The sequence below is a fragment of the Protopterus annectens genome, chromosome 4.part0 (assembly GCF_019279795.1).
Source record: "Protopterus annectens isolate FY-2018-M chromosome 4.part0, PAN1.0, whole genome shotgun sequence".
Taxonomy (NCBI): Eukaryota; Metazoa; Chordata; order Ceratodontiformes; family Protopteridae; genus Protopterus; species Protopterus annectens.
The window spans coordinates 870272236-870295795 of record NC_056733.1 but is presented as its reverse complement, the minus strand read 5'-3'; the positions used below and the strand labels follow the sequence as shown (position 1 = coordinate 870295795).

The 23560-nt window shown below is 40.4% G+C and overlaps 1 protein-coding gene across 2 annotated transcripts in view; it reads left to right on the top strand.

The window, feature by feature from the left end:
* UPB1 (beta-ureidopropionase 1) overlaps positions 1 to 23560 on the top strand; it is a 1115631-nt gene that overhangs the window by 372617 nt on the left and 719454 nt on the right. For both annotated transcript variants that reach the window (XM_044068825.1, XM_044068826.1), the window contains exon 6: positions 19578 to 19747. In XM_044068825.1, coding sequence (XP_043924760.1) covers positions 19578 to 19747 — 170 coding nt within the window. The remainder of the gene's footprint in view (positions 1 to 19577; positions 19748 to 23560) is intronic.

The following is a 23560-nucleotide window of genomic DNA, read 5'->3' as shown; positions in this document are numbered from 1 at the left end:
ATGCAGCTGAACAGGTGGGAAAACATTCTTTGCAATGTGGTTTTTTTTATTCCTTAGAGGCCTCCTGTAGAGCAGCAGTTACAGCTCTGTAATTAGAAGGCATGCTTGGTTAAAAGAACATACCTTACCAGAACATGTGAAGGCCAAATTACTGGATGCACCTTTGCAACGGGATGTGTTGTTTGGAGTTAAGGCAGAGGAGGTATTAAAAACGATGGAAGATAAGGCAAAATCTTTGCAAACGATCAAAGATTTCTTACAGGTTCAACCTCCTTGTTTCAACAGAAATTGGCCAACAAAAAATTGGTCCTTTCCATTCACAGACAGACCTCAAAGGGGCAGATATAGACATCCAAGAGGTAGAGGTCAGACACAAGGCCCTTACAGACCTCGACAATGGGGTGCACCAGGCCAGAAAGAAGGGGAAGACAGACCTCAACCTTATAAAAAACAATCTCAATGACTTCCCACTACAGCTGCCAAACAGCTCTCTCTTGGCAGCCCCCTTAGGAGGAAAACTGGCTCTTTTCTATCACAATTGGCATTGCATCACCAAAGACAAATGGGTTCTCAACATCACTCTTCCCAAATTAAAAGGAATGCCAAATCTGCCTCCAAATCAATGGGCAGAGGCTCAACAACAAATTACAGCACTCATGGACATGAGAGCTATTCAAAAGGTACCACCACAAGAGCAAGGACAAGGATTTTACTCAAGACTCTTTCTGGTTCCCAGAAAGGACAAAGCCTGGAGACCCATTCTGGACCTTTCTTCTCTGAACACTTACCTGGAAATTCCGAAATTCAAAATGTTGACACTACAGCAGCTTCTTCCCATGCTGGGCAAGAAAGCTTGGCTCGTGACTTTGGACCTCAAAGAGGCATACCTGCATGTCCCTATCAGACAAAACTGCAGAAGATACCTCAGATTTCTAGCAGGTTCAATGCACTAACAATTCTCTGCACTGCCCCATGGCTTATCTACTGCGCCCAGGGTCTTCACAAAGTGCCTGGCACCAGTAATTGCATTTTGCAGGCAAAAAGGAATTCAAATTTACCCATACCTGGACGACTGCCTAATCCAAGCAGAGAGCAAGGACATTCTTCTAAAGCATCTGGCATACGTAAACCAGTTATTAAGTTGCCTGGGGTACACAGTAAACGAAAAGAAATCAAAACTAGTGCCCTCACAACAGATAATATTCCTGGGTGCCAACTTAAACACAACGGCCCAGATGGCTTATCTCACGCCAGACAAGCAAGGACAACTGACTCAGTATTTTCATTTAATGGCAACAAAGACCCAACTCCCTGCAAGAAAAATTCTGCAGGCCTTGGGCTACATGGCATCTTCCATACTACTAATTCCATATGCTAGATTGCATATGAGGAAACTACAATGGTACCTAAAGAGTGTATGGTCTCAACACTGTCAACAGATGCATCGGATTACGCCTGGGGAGCACACATGGCAGGAAAATGTATTCAGGGCGAGTGGCCCGCGGAACAAAGACATTTCCACATCAATCAAAAAGAGATGCTAGCTGCACAAAATGCAATTATATCGTTCAAGGAACTACTACATCCAGGACAACTACTAGTAAAGACAGACAACACCACAGTTATGTGGTACATAAGCAAGGGGGCACACACTCTTACCCCCTCTGCAGACAAGCCATGAACTTGTGGATCACAGCTTTAAACTACCAAGTTCATCTGCAGGCACAATTCCTGCCAGGTGAGAAAAACACACTGGCAGACGACCTAAGCAGAAACATCATGGATCCTCACGAATGGCAACTGAGTCCACAAATATTCAGAATGATAGCACAAAAATGGGGGAACCAGACATAGACCTGTTTGCAACCCCAATGAACTGCCAAATACAGAAATTCTGCACAAGGAGCTACCATCCACAAGCATGGAAAGTGGATGCCCTCTCATTCAGCTGGAAAAAACTGCAAGTATACGCTTTCCCTCCTCTACCTCTCCTTCCAAAGGTACTCATAAAAGCCAGGCAGGAATAGCCAAAGATGATCCTGATTGCACCAGACTGGCCACGCCAGCACTGGTACCCAATCTTAAAGAACTTAGCACAAGAACCACCCTGGATTTTGTCTCAAATCCCACAGCTGTTGACAACACAACAATCAGATACTTCACAGCCAGCTAAAGACCTTAAATCTAGCTGCATGGAAAATTCCTTAAACAACCAAGCATTGCCTCTCTCCAAAGCTGTTATGGATGTCATTCTGGAGGCCAGAAGGCCTAGCACCAGGAAAGCCTACTCGGATAAATGGAAGAGATTCTGTGCCTGGAACCAAGCACACAGCCTTGACCCTCTTGTACCAAACATTCCTCAGATACTTCAATACTTAACTGAGATGCTGGACAAGGGCCTCTCTTTCTCATCCATCAAGATTCATGCCTCAGCCATTTCTGCTCATTACAACACGGATCCACCAGTTTTTTCAAATCCTTTACTCAAACAGTACCTCGGAGGGGCTAAAAACATGAGACCGCCCCGTAGAGCACCTACACCAACTTGGGACCTCAACTTTGTTTTGGAAAAATTAACTTTACCTCCTTTTGAGCCAGCTAACACAGCAGATTTAAAATACATCTCTTGGAAGACTGCTCTGCTACTGGCAATAACATCAGCAAGAAGAGTTTCAGAATTACTGGCACTAATGGTAGTGGAACCTTTCTTCATCTTCCACCAGGACAGGATGTCCTTAAGAACTAACCCTACGTTTATGCCAAAGGTAGTATCAAGTGTGGCTCTAAACCAAACTATTCACCTGCCAACTTTTTATCCAAAACCACAGAACAAAGGAGAGATACTACTACATTCCTTGGACATTCACAGACAGTTACGCTTCTACTTGGACAAAACCAAAGCTTTCAGAAAAACTGAGCATTTATTGGTAGCATACGCTGCAGGAGCACAGGGAAAAGCCATTTCAAAGCAGACTATTTCAGAATGGATAGCTCACTGTATACGTTTTTGCTATACCCACCATGGGAAACCTGTACCTAGCAGCATTAGATCTCACTCCACCAGGGCAACAGCCACTTCAACTGCCTACCTCAGAGGAGTGCCTACCAAGGATATTTTAGAAGTGGCAACATGGAGGTCTGTCCATACCTTCACCAAACATTACCATTTGCCTTTATATTCCAAATCCAGAGCTGGCTTTGCCACTGCTGTGCTGCAGGGCCTTATAGCCACCCCTAATGCCTTATAGATCCATCCTCCCTACCTCAGCTTTGGGATTCCACCCAAGTGTAATGACTGCAGCAGTGTCGCACAATGAACATAGTACAGTTTTGTACCTACCATAAATGTAGATGTTCGAGTGTAGACACTGCTGCGGTCCAGGTTACCCTCCCTCCTTCCCCTCTTACTTTCTGATACATACCTAGCTCTTCTACCCTTATTTCCTAAAAGGGAGCATTTGCTGGTAATTAAAAATGGTTGTTTGCTTTTCTTTTATATATATTTCACTAGCAATTTGCAAGGCCTACCAGTTTGGGGGCACCTGACATCTAGGGCAAGAAAAACTGAAGAAAATAGCATTGGTTGCATCTTATATCCCCCTGGCGCACTGACGTCAGGGAAGAAGCGACAGCAACCTACGCTGGACCAAGGCTTTGGAACTCAGGCCGACTGGGGAACCGCCTGATGGCAGGATAACCCAAGTGTAATGACTGCAGCAGTGTCTACACTCGAACATCTACATTTATGGTAGGTGCAAAACTGTACTTTTGTTGTGGTGACAAGGTTTAGGTCCCTAGAATGTGTAGCTCGGAGGGATTGGGATTTCTTTAGGTGTAGCATGTTCAATAGCTCTGGGTTTGACATAGCTTTATATGTTAGGCAGAGATCACCTTGGAGTAGGCGATATGCTATGGAGTAAAGCTGGAGTTTTTTGAGACGGTCAGTGTAGGGCATTTGTTTGAGGCCAGTAATCCTCTTTGTGAGGTACTTCTGTGGCCTTTCCAGCTTCTGCAGATGTCTTGTGAGGTACATTCCAAAAGGGGCATTGTACTCTATAATGGGTCTAATGAGTGTGTAGTAGAGGGGAACAATGACCTCTTTTTTCCTGGATGAGAACCCTTTTATGATGAGGTGTGCCATGTAGAAGGACTTCCTGACTACTGTGGCAATGTGACTATCAAGGGAGAGACTACTGTCCACCTGGGTCCCAAGGTCTCTTGTCACACATTTGGTGTTAAGTAGATTGCTGCCTATGTGGTTGTTCATGGTTACAGAGTTTTTACCAAAGGGGATGACACTGCACTTTTTGGCATTGAGCTTGAAGGCCATGGCTCTGACACCAGGCATCTCTCTCAGCGAGGCCCTTCTGTAGGATGTCCACATCATTTGGGGACTTGACTATGGCTCCTAGTTTGCAGTCATCTGCAAACTTCGTTAGCCAGAGGCCTTCTGTGTTAGCCTGTACTTGAGAGAAGTAGATACCAAACAGGAGAGGTCCCAGGACTGAACCCTGTGGTACTCCACTTGTCACTGGTTTGAGGTCAGATTTGGAGTCTGCAACTTTTACAGTGTGGGTTCTGTCAGTGAGCCAGTTGGCAACTCATCTTGTGATGTAGGGATTTATACCTAGTTTAGTGAGTTTAGCTATAATTCCAGAATGGGGGATGGTGTCGAAAGCCTTGGCGAGGTCAAGATAGGCTGTGTGAACCACCTTACCCTCATCCATGGCTTTGGTGACTGCCTCAAAGAAGTTGATCAGGTTCAGGAGGCATGATCTGTCTTCACAAACCCGAACTGGGTGGGATCCAGAGTTTGGAGGTTACCAATATCTTTGTTTATGAGTTCCATGATGATACTTTCCATGGCCTTGCAGACCAGGCTCGTCAGGCTAATTGGGCGATAGTTAGGATCAGTGGTGGCTCCCCCTTTGTGGAGTGGGATAACTGTTGATGTGCGCCATTCAGTGCGCACAAAGCCTGATGCGAGGCTATTATTGAACATGGTGCTTAGGTGGGGAGCCAGTTCATTCTGAAGTTCATGTAAAACGCAGACTGGGATGTTGTCCGGTCCCATGGATGCTGTGTTTTTGGCTTTAGAGAGTAGAGCTTTTACCTGCATAGTTGTTTTTACAGGGACTCTGCATTCTTCCTGTATAGATATGGGCCCTTTAGGGGGTGGGGGGTAAAGTTAGCACTGAACCTATCTGCCAGGATGTTGGCAATATCAGTTGGTTCTGTAATTTTCGTGCCGTTGTGCTGTAACTCAGAGCAGATCTGGGTGTTGCCATAGAGATTCTTGACATAGCTGTAGAATGCTTTGTGGTTGTCCTAAGAATAAGTGGCAATTTTGTTTTTGTAGCTAGGTTTGAAGGATCTTATAAGGGATCTCAGCTTCTTACTGAGGCTGACCAGGGAGCTCCTCCACTCATGGGATTTTACTCTCTTTTGCAACAGTTTCTTCCTTCTATTGTACAATTTGTTTATGGCAGTGGACCACCAGATTGGCTTCCCTTTTTTGGAGGTTAGCGTCTTGGTTCTGTTTGGGATAGCACGATCCATGCACTCGTGTAAGTGCTTATAGAGTGCATTTGTGTAGGATTCAGCAGTTGTAACTGTATTGTTCATCTGCATGTGTGTTATGTAGCTGTGTTATGAAGACTATTGATCCGTAATGTGTATCTTCAGTAGCTTTCATTTGATTGTTTTCAGTGTTGCTGTATTCACTGTCTCTTTCAAGCCTGTAACTGCTTTAAATACTGTCCTCATAGAATAGTCTTTGATCACGTCCTGTTGAAGACACATGAGTTAGGAAAGCTGTGTCCGTTTGGCAAATTTAATAATGTTATATTCTGAGGTGCACTTGTATTTTTGGTAAATTAAGGTTTAGAGTATGTCTCTTGGAAGGTTATGTCTTTGTAAGACTTAATGGGATTTGATACCATCACTCACCACAGCATTCTTGACAAGCTGCAGGATTTAATTTTAATCTCAACCCATTAAACTGTTTTTCTGGTTTTCTTAGTGATAAGTAACTGCAAGTCAGTGTATGGAATTATATGTTTCGATAAGTGACAGTAGAAGTGAGCTGCTAATGGGAGTCTGTTCTTGTCCTTCCAGCTGTTTCTATAAATATTAATGTGCTTTTGTGTCCAACCCTAGTATAAAGTGAGGCAAATGCAATGAAGACCTTGACAGTAACCACATCTGATAAACGTAGGCTAAAAATGTTTTGTAACACTTAAATACTTTGTGGCTAGTTTTGATACATGCTGGACTTTCACGTAATGCATAAAATGGACAGCCCAGAAAATCTACAAATAGGTTATGGCTTGCTGGAGGATCGTCTTCATGAGGGTGATTTTGGGTTGGATTTCCACTGGTAACTTAGGCTGCTACAGCAAATTAAGAAGCCTTCCACATAAGTGACACTGTGCATTTTATAGTCATGTAACCTTTACAGGAAACCCCTACACTGCGGTTAATTTGTGGGATGGTTACCGGTTAAGGAGAAGAGCTTTCGTGATCAGGAGTATACGTTGGGTGCATGATTGTTAGTGTGACTATTCTGAGTGTACAAATGCACTGCTTTCAGATGAGATCACTACAGGGGAATCTTTCCCTAAAGTATAGCTACGTCAGAATTGATTGTATTAAATAAGGGAAGGGTTAAGCCCCCTGCATGGGGAATGTTTAGGGCTGTGTCCCCACATAAAAGATGAATTTGAATTCTGTTTCAGATTCATTTTTTATTTGATCAGAATTAGTAATTCTGCCATTGTTCATATGGTCGACATGGAGCCACTGTGATCATCGCTGTACTTATTCATCACATGCTTTTAGAACTGTCCACCTTTATGACAGCTTTCTGCCTGAGACAACTTATCTTGTGAACTGTGAGGGTCATCATTTTTGCCAGTCATTGCGGCACCCCAGAGGTATTGCATGGCAAGACAAAGTATAGGTGGCAGAACATTCTCTAATCCAGCACTCTGTCATTTAGAATGCTTTTTGTTACCGTTATTCATTTGTTAACCAGGTAAGTCCACTGGGCACAGGTGCCCCTTTTTCAGGCATGACCAGTAATACTGTCTGGTTAAGTGACTTGCTTAGACTCACACAGTAGTAAATGGAGGTGGAAGGAATCAAACCCTGTACCTTTTACTACAGGAAATAGCTTGTTAAATTCAGAGCTTTAATCTTCTGCGCATTACATGAAATCTTCTAAGTTATTTTAATTTGTTCAGAAGCTGCCTTTCCAATACAGAACATGCTGTCAAATGGCAGAACTCCATATCCCCTGATGTTCATAACCCTATTGGTGTCCCCCAATTAGGACACCTTCTGTTCATCATTTTCATCAATAACTTCCATCAACCAATCCAACAGGGGTCCTTAGTTCAGTATGCAGATTACTCTAATATAGTCTGTACTGCTGACAACCCAAATCTTTTACAGCAAATTACCCAAACTGCATTTACCACTGCAGAGACTTGGCTCCATAACAGTCACCTTTCATTAAATCCTAATAAAACCAAACTTGTGATTTTTATTCCAAAGAAAAGCACACCCCATAACAAATCCCATTTCAAAATATTCTCTCTTAACTCCACTACAGTTGAATTAGTAACCCACGCAAAACTGTTAGAGGTAATAATCAACAAAAACCTCAGATTTGATCTCCATGTTCTTAGTAACATCAGTAAGACCCACAAAAACTAGGACTACTCTATAGATATATCCCGTTCCTCTCACTCCCCACAAAATAAATACTTGCCTCATCTTAATTTCTTCCTTCTCTGTTTTATGGTGCACTGCTATTAACCAACATCCAGTCCTTCCTGAAAACTGAACTGGAAATATGCTGTAATAAGACAGCTAAATTCGCAGTAAATAGTTGCCACTATACCCACCACTGTATTGCTCTAAATAAACTACATTGGCTTGAAATCCCCCACTACTTAACCCATCTTCAGCCATCTATCACACATAAATTAATTAATAAACCTCTAGATTGCTCTGCCCTAAAGTCCTTATTCATCCATAATAATCCTAATAGGCTCTTAAGATCTAAAAACCTGCACCTTCTACAAATTCATAGACCTAAACTACCTGCTGGTCAACTACTTTACTCTTGGGCCATTGCTAAAACATGGAGTAGTCTACCAACATGCATTTGCATACATCAATGCTCTGCCACCTTCAAACCTTCCCTGCATGTCCATCTCCTTTCCAAATGGACGTGTAACTGTTCTGTACCTCCTTCAGCTGTTACCTAATTCCTAGAGTCTTCCTATCCACTTGTATTTTATCCTTCACATATACTTCTCTATAAACTTGTTCACACTTCTCCTCAGACTAATTTATTGCTAAACTCCCCTCTCTCTCCTTATCTAATAGCACTACTAAGCTCTATCTCACCCCCTCTATTATATTTCCTTACCTACCCCCTTACTGCTATTTTAATATAGCAGTACTTCACCCTTTTCATCTTTTAACCTAATAATCTCTCCTATATTCTATATTATCTACATCCTTTTATTCTCCTGCTAACTCACCTTTCCAGTACCCAACTACACTTGCTAATTGTATATACACAATCTATATGCCTTGTAGTTACTATATTTTCTTCTTGCATTTTCTCTGTATTTGTCATGTGAATGCATTGGTTGGACTTCTAAGTGCACCTTGAATCATATTGTAATTTTCCTGGCTTAAGCTGTTATCTTTGCCTTGTATTGTATTAATTTGTATCACTTGTGTTTTTATAATGCATTTTGTCGTGTTTTTTGCACAATGTATTCTGTTCTACTAACTGTTCTGAATACTATGTACTAACCGCTTTTGTGGAGCTTTTCTCCCCGGGCCTCCACTGAAAACAGGCTCTTCTTGGCCCAGTGGACTTTCCCCGGTACACAAATGCCAGTAAGTAAATAATAATGAACACAGCTCACTTACAAGAAATGATGGCAGCCCACAAGATGAACTGGCAAAAGGAACTTCCATGCCGCATTAATTAACCACACCCCTACCTGATCAACTTCCTAAACCAATCCCCAACAAACTTTACCACACACTTTACGCTGTTCTCCTCTCACACTAACATTCTCACCTCCAACCAACCTGTGCTACCCTCAGCAGTCTAACATCTTACTGTCCACCAGAAATTATCCTACTACCAATTCTTTTACTCACCTTACCATCTATCTCCACTTTATTGCTCCTCCACTTTCATAGTCCCATCATTCCATATCATGCTTCTCATTTACCTAACTACCCAATTAATTCTGCTTCTTAACTACATATCACACTAAATTATTATACTTTAAACCATCACCCACACTTATCCATACCCTTAGCAACAAAGACACTATCCAGTAATATTGAATCTCTCCCTCTTTATATAACTTCTCCTACACACATCTCCTCAAAACCAAAATACTATCCTACACCTCTCTCTCCCCAAAGTATGATCTAAAATTCTACACCTGTTACCCTTACTGTCCTAAACGTATCCCATTTACAAGAACTCTTCTGCTTGCTGGAGACATTCACTGCAATCCTGGTTCCTCCACCTCTCCTCCTAGTCCCAAACACCCTCCACTTTTATCTGTCTCCCTACCTCCATATCTCATTCCCCTGTCCTGTTCAGCCCACAAAAGCTTAACCATCATCTTAATGAACATACAAAGCATACTCAACAAAACCACTGAACTCCATTTATGGATAGCCCACAGCACTCCACATATCCTTATCTGAGACCTGGTTAAAAACCCCATATCTCGAATAACGAAATCCTACCTCCTGGATATAACATCTGTTGGCTGGATAGACTCTCTGAGAAAGGGGGAGGCATTGCCATTCTCTATTCTAAACAACTTAACCTCTTCCCCTGATCTACTTCTCTCCCAAACTTCCACCCTGCACAACTGTTAATACTAAACTGTCAGTTAAACTCATATAAAAAAATTGCTATTGCTTCCATTTATATCCCACCAGGCAAAAACATCCCCATTCTAGAACACATACTGTTATGGAATTCACACAACATATTCTATGAAACAGTCATCCTTGGAGACGTAAATATAGACTGGAGAATACTTAACACAGACTCACCAAACCTCAGCGTAAATCTTAATGGCTTCAGTCAACTAATTGCAACCCTGACATGTTTAAATAAAACTTTTAATGCCGGCTTTGTCCTTAACTGGATCCTCACAACTGATCCAAATGTCTATCACAACCTCCTGTACTGTTCCCGATAGAATAAGTGGCCGTTGCTCACCTACATCCAAACACACTTTCTCCAACTATACAGGTCTCATTTATACAAAGACTGCCACAAACTCTCCAGTTTCAGTTGTGTTACACTTAACAGACTCTCATCCTTCAACTGGTCCTGCCTCTGTCACCTTCCCCTGAATGATGCAGTACTAAAATTTAACCACGTCTTTCTAGATCGTCTCAGCTCTGTAGCACCTCTAAGGAAAATTAGGATAAAATCAAACTATGCCTGCTAGGTTTCAAAAGACACTTGCTTCCTTATGCTTAAAAGAGATTGTGCCTGGAAAACCTGTCTAAAAAGCAGATGCCCTACACACCTTCAAAACTACAAAGAACTCAGAAACCACACCAAAAAACAAATTATCAACAACAAGAAAAAATTGTACAATAACGCCCAAACCAATCACTACTCAAATCCCAAAAATTTTGGACCACCATTTGTGATGATTGGTGAGAGATGGGCGAAGGCTGCCAGCCTAGGCAAATATAATTTGATATATAATTCTATCATTTGTATAAATAAATGTAAAATACAGGCTTGTGTTTTTAAATGAAAGAAAACACTGTAAAATGTGAACTTCAAGATGGTTGCAACATTGCCATCTGCTGTAAGGAAAACCAAGCCAAGCATTTCAAATGTCTTTGAAAGTACAATTATCTAAAAAATGGTGCCAGAGTGGCTAGCTGAACACATTCTTCCTATTGTCTTAACTTAAGGAATAATTGTTAGAGTGTACATGTGGAAGGTGCTTTATTGCTTTGGTTTCTGCTAGAGTGTATATGTGAAATGCCTTTTGTTGTTGTATTCTCCTGTGCAGGTGTTAGCTTGCTAAATAATGTAAATGGAGTTTGTATTAGCGTGGGAACTCAGAGCAGGTGTCAAGATGATGCAATATGAATACTGGGAAAACCTAAGTGTCAAAAATGATGTAATCTGGGGAGGACCCAGAGACATGCTTGTTAGTGATGTTGTATAAACTGTGTCTCAGAGAGAGATAGAGAGCATTTTGATCTTGATATCCAACTTACCAGCACTCTGCTTATGCTCACATGTAATGTTTTAGCAGTCTGATTTCTTGTAGGAATAGTTAAAGCTAGTAAAGATTAATTGGGTATTTTTCTTTGAAATGAGACCTGTCCTACTGTATTATTTTAAGTTTCTGTGTGATCTCTGAACTCTTAGATATATCTGTGGTGTAGTAGTTTTGTCTTGTGTTTTAATTATTTATTATTAAATATTTTTAAAATCTTCTACCTGTGGCTGGTTTATGTAGAGATAAACTCTAGAGTACGTTGCATATTTATATAGAGTTTATTGTAATAGGCCACTCTCATAAGCCTTAGACTGTATAGTCACATTACCATTGGATAATAATATTGCACAGTAATAATTGGACACCCATTTAAGGGCCTTTTAGTAGCTGATATTATTAACTGGGTGGTGGCAGTAATTACTACCGTATAGTCTGGGTAAAGGGGCACAGCTGGAGAATCTGTGTCAGCCTTTACCAGGAGAGTCTATGAAGTTGTATAAATACTTATATCAAAGTGTGTGTGTGTTGTGTCAGCTACTTGGCAGGGACACGAATCACTGGTTGGACAGAGAGGGTACTGGAGGTTCTAGCTTGCCCAGTTAGGCTGAGACCTGGACCCTGTAGCTGTGCCAGTGGGGAGTATTATTGGAGACCTGGTGAGCAAGGGAGCAAGCAGCCCCAGACTGACTGTGATCTCTGTGTGCACTTAAGGGAAATTGTACTTTACTGTGTGTATTAGTTATCCTTTCCTCTTCTATGAAACGACCTCCTGGTGTTAGTAGTGAGGATTGAGGCTCCTTGATTGCTGGGCCAGGGTATGGTTGTCACACCATCAACAAAATTTTTCACCCAGGAAGTCCAATAACCCCAAACCCCTACCCAGACAACACAGCACAAGCAACTGCCACATTATTGACTCTATCTGCAAACTAACCCATATAGACCATAACAGCTATCCCCCTACTCCTCCCCTTCATTATACCAACCAAACCCTCTTTTCACTTAAACCAGTCTTCACCACCTACATAAAATCACTCCTCCGTAAACTAAAACCCTGCTCTCCCTCTACCAGTAATTTACCCCCCCCCCGCCTTTCTAAAGCTCACTGCAGACTCAGTAGCCTATCCAGTTTCTACACTAATCAATAGATAAGTCCAAAAATCAATAGTCCCTGAATCTGCAAATCATTCTATACTGTACCTCTACACAAAGGAGGAGGAAACAATTTCAGACTCTTAGCTATTCTTTCCCCACTTTCAAAAATCCTCGTAAAATGTATACACACTCAACTTCTCAACTTTCTTATTCAAGAAAACTTTCTGACAGCTACCCAACACAGCTTTCGAACAAACCACAGCACTGCTACTGCCCTCATATCTTTTACTCATACTGTCATACTGTAGCTGAAGCTAGAGACGACAAGCAACTCGTCTCTTGCCTGTTCCTAGATCTCTCAAAAGCCTTTGATACAGTATCACATTGTAATCTTCTAATAAAACTGTCTGATCTCAACCTCTCATCTTTCCCTCTTGGTTGATTCTACAGCTACCTTTTCAACAGGCTGCAGTCTGTCAGATAGCGCTCCCCTTTTCTACCCATCCAAGCAGGAGTCCCCCAGGGCTCCATTCTGGGTCCCCTACTATTCAACATTTTTACTAACAATCTACACATATCCTGCAGCCACTTCTCTATTATTCAGTATGCAGATGGCTCTACTCTTATCTCCTTCACTGACAGTATCTCTCAACTTCACACACTTACCCAAAAATCGTTCCTTTCTGATGAAAGATGACTTACAGAGAACCAGCTCAACATAAATCCAAAAAGAAAACAAACTTCTTCTCTTCCTTTCAGAATTACTCACACATCAGAAATCCATCTTTACCATTTGATCACTTAATAACAAAATCATTAAAGTAGAATCCCACACAAAGCTCCTTGGTACCATAATTGATGATCAATTTGACCTTCACGTTCAACAATGTATCAAAAAACTCACCAAAAATTGGGTTTACTTTATAGGAACATAAAATTCCTTACTTTTGACTCCAAACTTTCTCTGGCTCAGACATTCCTCCTACCCAGCCTTCTTTATGCCTCTCCAGTCCTAACAAACGTACAATCTGCATTAATTGCCCAACTCGAACAAACTTATAACAAAATTGCAAGATTTGCCACAAACCAATCATACACCTCTTATCACTGCCTCGCACTAAAGAACCTACAGTGGCTAGAATTCCCTCATCAACTACTACTTTACAGCTGCACATAACACACTCCATACTCAACAAAGCCACTGCCTGCCCCTCCCTCTCTTCTCTATTGCCCTACTACATCCCAAATTGTTCACTCTGAAGTTCTGACCAGTATCTCCTAGATATTTACAAGCCCCAAAACACATTTTATCTTATCTCAAGCCTAGAAAGCACTCCCTTCTATTGTAAGAAACATCACACACACAAGTCGATTAAAAAAAGAGCTAAAAAACTCCCTGTCTGACTTGCGGATCTGCCCCTGCCAGGACCCTACACACACACCCTTCTTTACTTCCAATACAATTTTTTTTATAGCTCTAACCATCATGAATTCTCAACTATGGGGTATCTCTGCTTCACTCAAATGTGTGATATGTCAACCTGTACTACAAGATGTGTTTCATTCACTGCTACAATCCATGTAAAAATTCATGTTTCAGTTTTGTATTTCTTCGACAATATGTTAACAACATATACCTTTAAGTTATGTTTCAATTTTGTATATCATTGTATCTGCCATGCTATGTAACAACTTATGTCTCATCTTTGTTTCCATCATGTTACCAACCTCTTACTGTTTATTTTTTATCTTAAATAATTGATGTGAAGTTGTTCTATCTCACCGTTCATTCTTTACTGATGGGTTCGGAGCCGATCCATCGGCTCCAGTACGGCCATTTTCCTCAGATCTAGTTTGCCCCGGCATCTGATCAGAGGTTCCAGTGCAAGCTATGCAGCTCCAACAGGTAGAAACATGACAGAAATATTTTAGTAGAATATAGTTTGTCTCACACTCCACACACATTCTTACACTTTGAGAAGTTCTGGTTCCTCAGACACATAATGCTTATGTATGAGGGAGGAACCCTCTTTCACGCTCCTTGGTCAGTCATCCTTTCTTCTGTTCAAATTCTCTATAATGTCAGTATATTACCTATAGCACCCTTGGAATTTTGAGTAGCAAACCCCGCCTTCTGACATCTTTTTTTTTTTCATTAACTATTCTTAATGTAGGTGGGAGTGTAGGATTTACTGGATTATTGTTATTTTTTTTTTTGTTAAGATTTAATAAGAGTTTATTTTGTATATATAGCAGGGGGTGAAGGAGCACCCCCCCTCCTTTCTGCATATGATACGGAGCTCTTCTGAAGTACTACTTTTTTAAAGCATAATATTTTATACAGACATGCCCAAACCTGCACAGTACTTCCCTGAGAGTACTACAGTCAACTAATGTCCTGTCTTCTTCTTCTACTTTCGGCTCTTCCCAGTTAGGAGTCGTCACAGCGGATCACCTGTTTCCATTTCTTCCTGTCCTCTGCATCTTGCTCTGTCTGTGACCATCTTTAATACAGATGACAGGATAATGGGATACATTTCTGCCACAGTGCTTACTTTTGGAGACTGAAGTGTAAGGAGTTGATAAAGTTGTGAACTTTCATTTAATTTGGACGTGTACCTGTTATGGGAAGTAGTGTTCTGTGTTTTGACCTGTAACAAATTGCAGCTATTGTTTTATCTCTCATTGAACCAATTTTCTGTTAGGGCAGGGTGAAACCAATATTCAAAATATAGATGTAGTAATTCTCATTAGTCCAGAAGTAAAATCATTTTGTTTCACTAGCAAAAGCAACATTTCTGTTACTGTACATAGGGAGATATCTAGATCCCATCTAATGCCAAAGGCATTGTGCTGGTGTGGGATTTAATATTGAGATGCAGGGAAATCCTCAGGTAAAATGTCATTCTTGGGTGTATTTTGTAGGTAAGAATTGTATTAAAATCCTCTGCTGTTTTTATTATAAAGTGCCTTATCTCAATTGACATGTGACTTTTTTATGTACAGATAATAAATCCACCATTTTGTAAATCTTTTTTGTCACTTCTGGCACTATACCTAGTTTCCACCTTGACCATTGATTGCAAGGCCATTTGAAACTAATGTCCAGACTGTATGTGCATTAAGTAATCATTAGACCAGCAGCAAAGATCATTTTATTTCCCCAGTCATTACTATATTTCTTTTGCTGCATATAGAGTGAAGCCTGTATCCTGTATACTTACAAATTCAGTGCAATCTGTGCATGTAAATCAGGATGGAAATGTATTGAAATACTTGGGGATGGAATGATATTCTTGGGTGTGTTTCCAGCCTAAGTATCTTATTGGAATTCTCTGATTTTTTATTGTAAGCTGCCTTCTGGGAACGGGCATGTGGCCTGTGATGCTCCTGCACTGGCCCAGTAATCAAGGAGCCTCAATCCTCACCACTAACAGCAGCTAGGGGATGTCCACATTGGGAGGATGACAAATACACACACACAGTAAAGTACAATTTCCCTTAAGAGCACACAGAGATCACAGTCAGTTTGTGGCTGGTTTCTCTTTCTCCTTCTTTCTCCAGATCCCCAATAAGACTTCCCACTGGCACAGCTATAGTGTTAAGGTCTCAACTGAGGGGCCAAGCCAAGACCTGCAAGCACCCTCTCTGTCCAACCAGTGCTTCATGTCCCTACCCAAGTAGCTGACACTCATGCACACACACACACACACACACACACACACACACACACACACACACACACACACACACACACACACACTTTGAGATTTGGTTTATACACACACACACACACACACACACACCACACACATACACACACTCACACACACACACACACACGCACACACACACACACACACACACACACACACACACACACACACACACACACACACACACACACAGACATACACACACCTGGGGAAGGCTGGCACAGGTTTACTAACTATGCCTCTTTCTACCCAGACTATAAGGTAGTTTCCACTGCCACCATCCCCTACTTATCAGCTACTCTAAATTCCTTACAAAGGGTGTCCAATCCTACTGTGTAATGTTACTATTAATCCAAATAGTAGTCTGACCAAGACTTGTAAGGCTATTTAGGAGTGGCCTGTATAGTGTCACCAAATACATATGCAAGTACACTAAGAGCTTAAATATGTCTCACAAATATCAGCCACAAAGATAGGTTTAAATATATTTAATAATAATAAAAGAACAAGACAATACTCAGTAAGTCAACATAGTAACTTCAGAGTTCAAAATTCCAAGAAATATTTTAAAACAACATTGCAGGACAGTTTCAAATAAATACAGAAAACATCTAAACTAATATTAACTATATTCCTAGCTATACCTAAAAGAGATATGCCGTAAATCATGCTTACAGCAAGGCAAGTGCAGATGGTGATGATGAGTGGATGTTCTTGCTAAGTCCAAGACAAAATGCAAAATGTACAGTCTCTCTCTGAGAGAGTTCTTAATGTCACATTTTACTGATGGATTAGCTTGGATGACATCACTTTTTTCACCTGACTTCAGTTCCCAGACAAAAACAGAAACTAACAGAATTTAATATCTATGTGTTAAAAATACATATCTCTCAGATGTTTGCAGATCTTGGAAGTTATAAAACAATAAAACGCTTTTACATTTGAAACCTAGTATTTATTTCTCTTTCAAGATGATACAAAAACTTTTAGCTCTAGACATTGTGTCTGCTACTGAACTGAAACAGAGATGGCATCCTTTGTTTATGGCCCAGCTGTAAAGTACAGGGACAGGTGTTTAGATTGTTGAAAAAAAATGTTTATTTAATTTGCTTAAAGGTGGGCAAGATGTTACAGTTCTGAATGCTAATAAATCTTTTAGGGGAAAAAATATAAAGAAAAGAAAATTAAAGTTCTGGAATGGCCCAGCCAGAGCCCAGATCGAAATCCAATAGAAAATCTGTGTGGTGACCAGAAGAGGGTTGTGCACAAGAGATGCCCTCGCAATCTAACAAATTTGAAATGCTTTTGCAAGGAAGAGTGGGCAAATATTGCCAAGTCAAGATGTGCCATGCTGATAGACTCCTACCCAAAAAGACTGAATGCTGTAATTAAATCAAAAGGTGCTTCAGCAAAGTATTAGTTTAACGGTGCGCACACTTATGCAACCAGCTTATTGTACATTTTTTTTATTTTTTATATTTTTCCCCTAACAGATTTGTTTGTTTTTCAATTGAATTGTACAGGTTATAGGTCACATTAAAGGTAGGAAAAGTTTTGAAATGATTTATTGTGGTCTCATTTTTTTATATCACAAAAACCTGGCATTTTAACAGGGGTGTGTAAACTTTTTATATCCACGTGTCTATATATATATATATATATATATATATATATATATATATATATACACACACACACATTTATATATGTTATATATATATATATATATATATATATATATATATATATATATATATATATATATATATATATATATATATATATATATATATATATATATTTTTTTTTTTTTTTTTTTTTTTTGCACACGTTCCAAATTTTACAAACCACTTCAGGGATACAGTGTACTCATTTCATGCAGTCAAACTTCAGAAGAAACTTCCTAACAACAGCATTCTGAACTGTAGCACTGTATATGCATACATATATATATATATATATATATATATTTAGAAGTGCAGGAATGATGTAGCCACTGCTGAGAAGTAGTGAAGGCAGTTTGAAGATGTGTTTATCCACAGAGATGGCAAGGAGAAAGCAGAACACAGGAGTGTTGAGTCATCTGCTTATTAAATAAGAGTAGGTTTTGGTACAAACTTTGTAGTTCTTTAACAAAATGGAAAAATAAAGCATGATTGATTAAGCCTTGAGGAACACTGTGTGGGCTGTCCAGTTGTGTGTAAGATGCAGATTACCTTTATACCCTTTGTTTTCTGTCACTGACATGACAAATTAATCAGGCTGTATGTATATGCTAATCTTCTATGTCAAAGGTTTTAGAGGAGTTTAAGAATCTAGCAGCTGCTGATCTGTTATTGTAATTTCAGTCCAGAGATAATCATTGACTGCAAATAGGACAGTACGTACACAACACGAGTCTGAAATTACCTTTCAACCTCTTAGAGCAAGAAATCTGGACAAAGCAATAAGTAAAAGTGTGACAAAGGCCTATAAATAGGGACAGTTTTAAAATGTTGTTCTTACAAACTTAGAAAGTTGATAGAATATCAGGTTTTGCATTAGCATTAATTTTCTGGAGGGTTTGAAGTTTCAAACTCAAATGTCTGTCATTATTTTCTAACTTCAGTCTTTAACGATTTGCCACTAATTTCCCAGAAAACTACAATTTTATGGAAAATGGACCAAAAATATGAGGCAAACATCTGGACAGTCTGCAAAATTCTCTACAGTTGATAGGTGTGTGTGTGTTTGCATATGCTGTAGTTATGTAAGTGGAATGAGCTGATTATGGACATGTTTTTTTCCAAAAACAAGTGATTGTGGCAGACAGCAAATTAGTCTGTCATTAAACAAGAAAGCTGACACATCTTGTTTGTGTTGTCAGAGTTCTACATCTTGCAATCTTTGTTGTAGGATGTAGTCTTTTGTGATATTGTGTTTGAGTAGGAATATTATGTAGCAAGGTCATTTGAAAGTGCTTAGATGTAGAAATCAGGGTGGCAAATTATCAAGAGAGTTAAAAAGAAAATGGAGTAATCAAGAGAAGGGGAGAATGGCGTGATTTATTAATGGCATTGTTTTAAAGTGGACATTAGGAATATTTTCGTCATTGAGAAAGCAGTTTATCTTGGCAGAGCTCTCCCTGAATAGACAGTGGAATAATGCATGACTGAGATTTAAAAGGGCTTGGGATTACTGGGGGGGCTAGAGAGTGTGGGGGGGGGGGGTGGTTGGTGAATAGGCAGTAGATGTTTAATCAGGCAGACCTAATGGACTTAAACTGTTGATAGACTTGATGGTGGTACACTGTTCATAATCAGTACATTTTTGTACTTTCCTTAAAGATTCTTCATTTGCAGCTCTTTTGGCTTTGATTACTGTAAATTGCTCAGGTGAAATGATGTTGTTATTAATATCCTTCCTGAGATGTTTACTGACTCCTTGTTTGTCACTGTGTTGTGTGAATTAGTCTACGTATTATATGGAAGGAAATACAGCTCACAGAGTTTTCCAGACTCCATTTGGGAAGATTGCTGTCAACATCTGCTATGGACGGCACCACCCTCTCAACTGGTTAATGTACAGTATCAATGGAGCAGAGATCATCTTCAACCCATCTGCTACAGTTGGAGATCTGAGGTAAGGAGACAGATGAGAAACAACACTTCTTTGGTCAGAATTTGCTTTTGTTACTTTTGATCCTGTAAACTGAGTAGTTCATCCACATAAAAGCAAAGAACCTATGAAAGCCATTATATAGCCGCTCTTCCGTACTTTGTACAGCAGAGACCTGCTATGTCTTGTCTTTTCACTAAGACGTTTCTGTGGCATGAAACATGTGAGGCCTTACAACACCACTGAAGCTAATAACCTGAGCACAAGTGTAAACACTTAAGTAATTGTAATGTGAAGAAAATGCATACTTAAACCCGGGTTGAATTATTTATGACACCACACAGAGAGGATTTCATGCTTTGAACTGCTTATTATGGGATCTGCTGACCATTTCCATATTCATCTAGGATTGTATTAAATGTTATTACTTGTATCTGAATGATATTAGGTCTGTGTATATGTGTATTTACCTGCCTGTGAGTCACTTTGATACACACCCCATCCTCAGGAATGTAATTTAAAAAAATCTTTATCTGTGTCTGTAATGTTAACATTTTATGGTAATCCTTTAAGTTTTGGCTTGTGACTTGTAACAAAGTAACAATCACATAGATGAATTTATTTTCATACTTCTGCTCAGCATAACATTTCTAGGTGAGAATACAGCAGCTTTCTCATTGTGCATGTACAAAATGTTAACACCTTTTCAAGTCAGCAAGGTCGTTATTACCTTGCAGTAGCTGTACTTGTCATTATACACCCTTGCTTTCTAAAGAACCCCTGTCATCACTTTCACCCCAATAATTGATGGTGTACATGCTTCATTTAAGTGAAGAAAGGTCTTGTTGTGAAGAGTAAAGTTACAAACAGAGCTTGTCAGTTTGTAATTGATGGGAGCCTTTAAAGTTGAATTCCAGCCTTTGAGCTGTGCACTTTTACCTTGCTGATCTCAGTTTGCATAGTCCAGGTTAAACACAGATGTATTTCTGTGAAGTTGTAGATGCACAAAGTAGAAAGAATGCTGTATGTAGTAAAGGATTGTGCACGAGACAGAAAGTTATGTGACAGGGTTCAAACTAGGGTAAGTGAAAAAGTCTGGAGGTTACAGGAGAAAAAAACTGGTACAAAAGAGGAGAGGAATGGAAGACTGTTAAACTTATCAGATGATGTTCAGGAAGTAATGATGTGGAGCAATGCAGAGCTGGAAGGCAGAATGAAAAATAAATCTTAAACGGATTGATTTTTTAGGTAGTTCTGGTCTGGTGGGATGTTTATTGATTCATTTGGGTGATGCAATTGAAGAAAGCATTATGTTTGGGAGGTACAGCAAAATAGCATCATTTTTGTACAATCACTATTGAGGACTAGGCTAAAAGGGGAGCATGGAATACAAAATGTTGTATCAAAGGTGGGGAGGGGTGCCCTTAGAGCGGTATTTGCAGAGAAACCGATTCTGCATTTGAAGGCCAGGAAATAAATATTTTGTATAGCTTTCCAGTGACTGTTAACATTTGCATTTTACAGTGAGCACCTAAGACATAGTTACAGCAAGGATTAGACATAGTTTTGCTGCATACATAAAGAACAAGCCAGGAGGCAGTGTTTGTAATTACCATTGTTAAGGGCTGTGGGCTGAGGCAGTAGATTGTAGAAAACAACAATGCTTAGTTTGAGCTACTTTTGCAGAAGACTCACCAGAGTGTGGAATTGCATGCTGGTCTGGTATGGTAACAGCTGACCACTTGACTGTGCCACTGGTCTCCCAGAGTCATAAACAAGCTCTCCATCAGGGTGCTGTCTGAGAAGGGTGGTTATGGATGATCTTTGTGTTCTGTCTTATCTCACAGGAAAGTTGTGAGTTTCACTTGTTGCACTGCTCATCCTTAGTGATGCGGCTGTAGTGGCCTCTCTGGTTTACAGGTGTATGGACATATATATTCATGGTAGTCTGCACTGTAGTACCAAGCACACACACACACACACACACATACACACACACACACACACACACACACACACACTGAGAAGCAGTAGGTACAACAAAGGTAAATACCCTAGTGCTGCTGACACTGAGTGGTGTCCTCCAAGATGCACTCACTGCCAGCTATCAGTTGTCAGTATAAGATACCCCTAACCAAGACCAGTGTCAGTGCAGGAGAATTTGGGAGTGACAGAAGGTAGTGGAGCTAGTCGGGGTGTAGTGGTCAAACCTAGGGCCAGCATAAGTAAGTAGATTAGACATTTTGTAAGTAGTTATCCAGTCCAGTGCTATTGACCGTGCTGTCACATGTGCCTGGAGATATTGCTAGTCTGTCCCTCTCTGCCACTTCCTCAGCTGCTTCCCTTCGTTTTATCTTATTTTTGGATCAGACTTGTAAGCATTTACTATAATTATTCTTAACCAATAGGCAGAGCAGACGTCTGTTTAGCTGTTTCTCTGGTTAGAGAATACTGTTCTGGTTTTGACATTTTTATTGACTTGTCACCATGGTGGTACCACGAAGAACAGGTAAGGATGTGTGTGAGAGGAAAATTTTTCTCTTTATCGTATTGGAACTTCCTTTACTTCACCCTCTTGGGTAGAAATCAAGACGCATGGAGTTATTTCCATTGCAAGGCATTCCCCTAAAGCAACAACAAAAGATGCAGAAAGATCTTACACTATATTTTTGGTGACATAAAAGTGACAAAAATGAAGACATGGAATCTTGTAGACTATCAATATCAGGAAAAGTTTGTCTTCCTTCTCTGTGCTCTCTGCATTCGCTTGATATAATTAAGAGGAAGAAGGAGTCCACATCTGAGATGGGGAAAAAAACCTTTAGGGGAATTCATGAAGGTAACGCAGGGTGTACACCTCCATGCACACCTCGTGGTGCCTTTACTTGTTTCAGCAACCACCCTTACATGGTGCAGCACAGTCCTCTAAAAACAAAGACGTGCAGCACTGTGAAGGCCATGCTCCACGGCTGTTCTGAATGCTAATGAGACATTCTTGGGGGGGGGGGGTGAATTCTAATTACCCAAGCACTTTTTCCCTAGAACCATGAGGAAGGCATGTGCACAGTTGAGTTATTCAGGAAATTGCTTGGCCATGTTGATAACATGGCTAACCCCACCATATTGCAGTAATTTCAGCTGCCCAACACAAATGTGGTGAGGGGACTGCTAGGTGTCAGAGATTACTATTAAAGTGCCGTAATGGCACCAACAGTAGTATGGGGATCATGGGGTGGGGGCAACCACAGGACTTCAGGGAATACTTTTTAAAGTGCTGGAGTGACACTAGTGGTAGCACAGGGATTGGGGGGATACAATAGACCACCAGGGAATATTTTGTTAAAGTTTGGTAATAGCACCAACAGCAGTATGCGGATTAAGGGGTGGGGGATATACTAGACCACCAGGGAATACTTTTTAAAATGCTGAATGGCACCAACAGTTGTACAGGGATTAGGGTTGAGGGGATACTCTAGACCACCAGAGGTGACGCTTTAAAGTGCCATAACATCACCATTGTAACAGGGATTGGGTGGGAATGCACTAGCCCATTAGGGACGACTCCTTAAAGTCCCATAACTGCATCATCATCATCAGCATCATCATCATAATAACTGGGATTGAGACTGCAGGATACACTAGATCACCAGGTCCTAATACATATGTTCAGTAATGGCAGTGGAGTACTACAGGGGTGGAGTGAACTGTGGGAGGACAGGTAGATGTAGGAAAAGGTACAACAGCTGTGGTGTGTGTGAGTTCTTGTTCGTGTACTTGTGTATTTGACAGACTGACTGACTGTGGAGAGAATGCCACTGCCTACATGAGCTGCAGGTT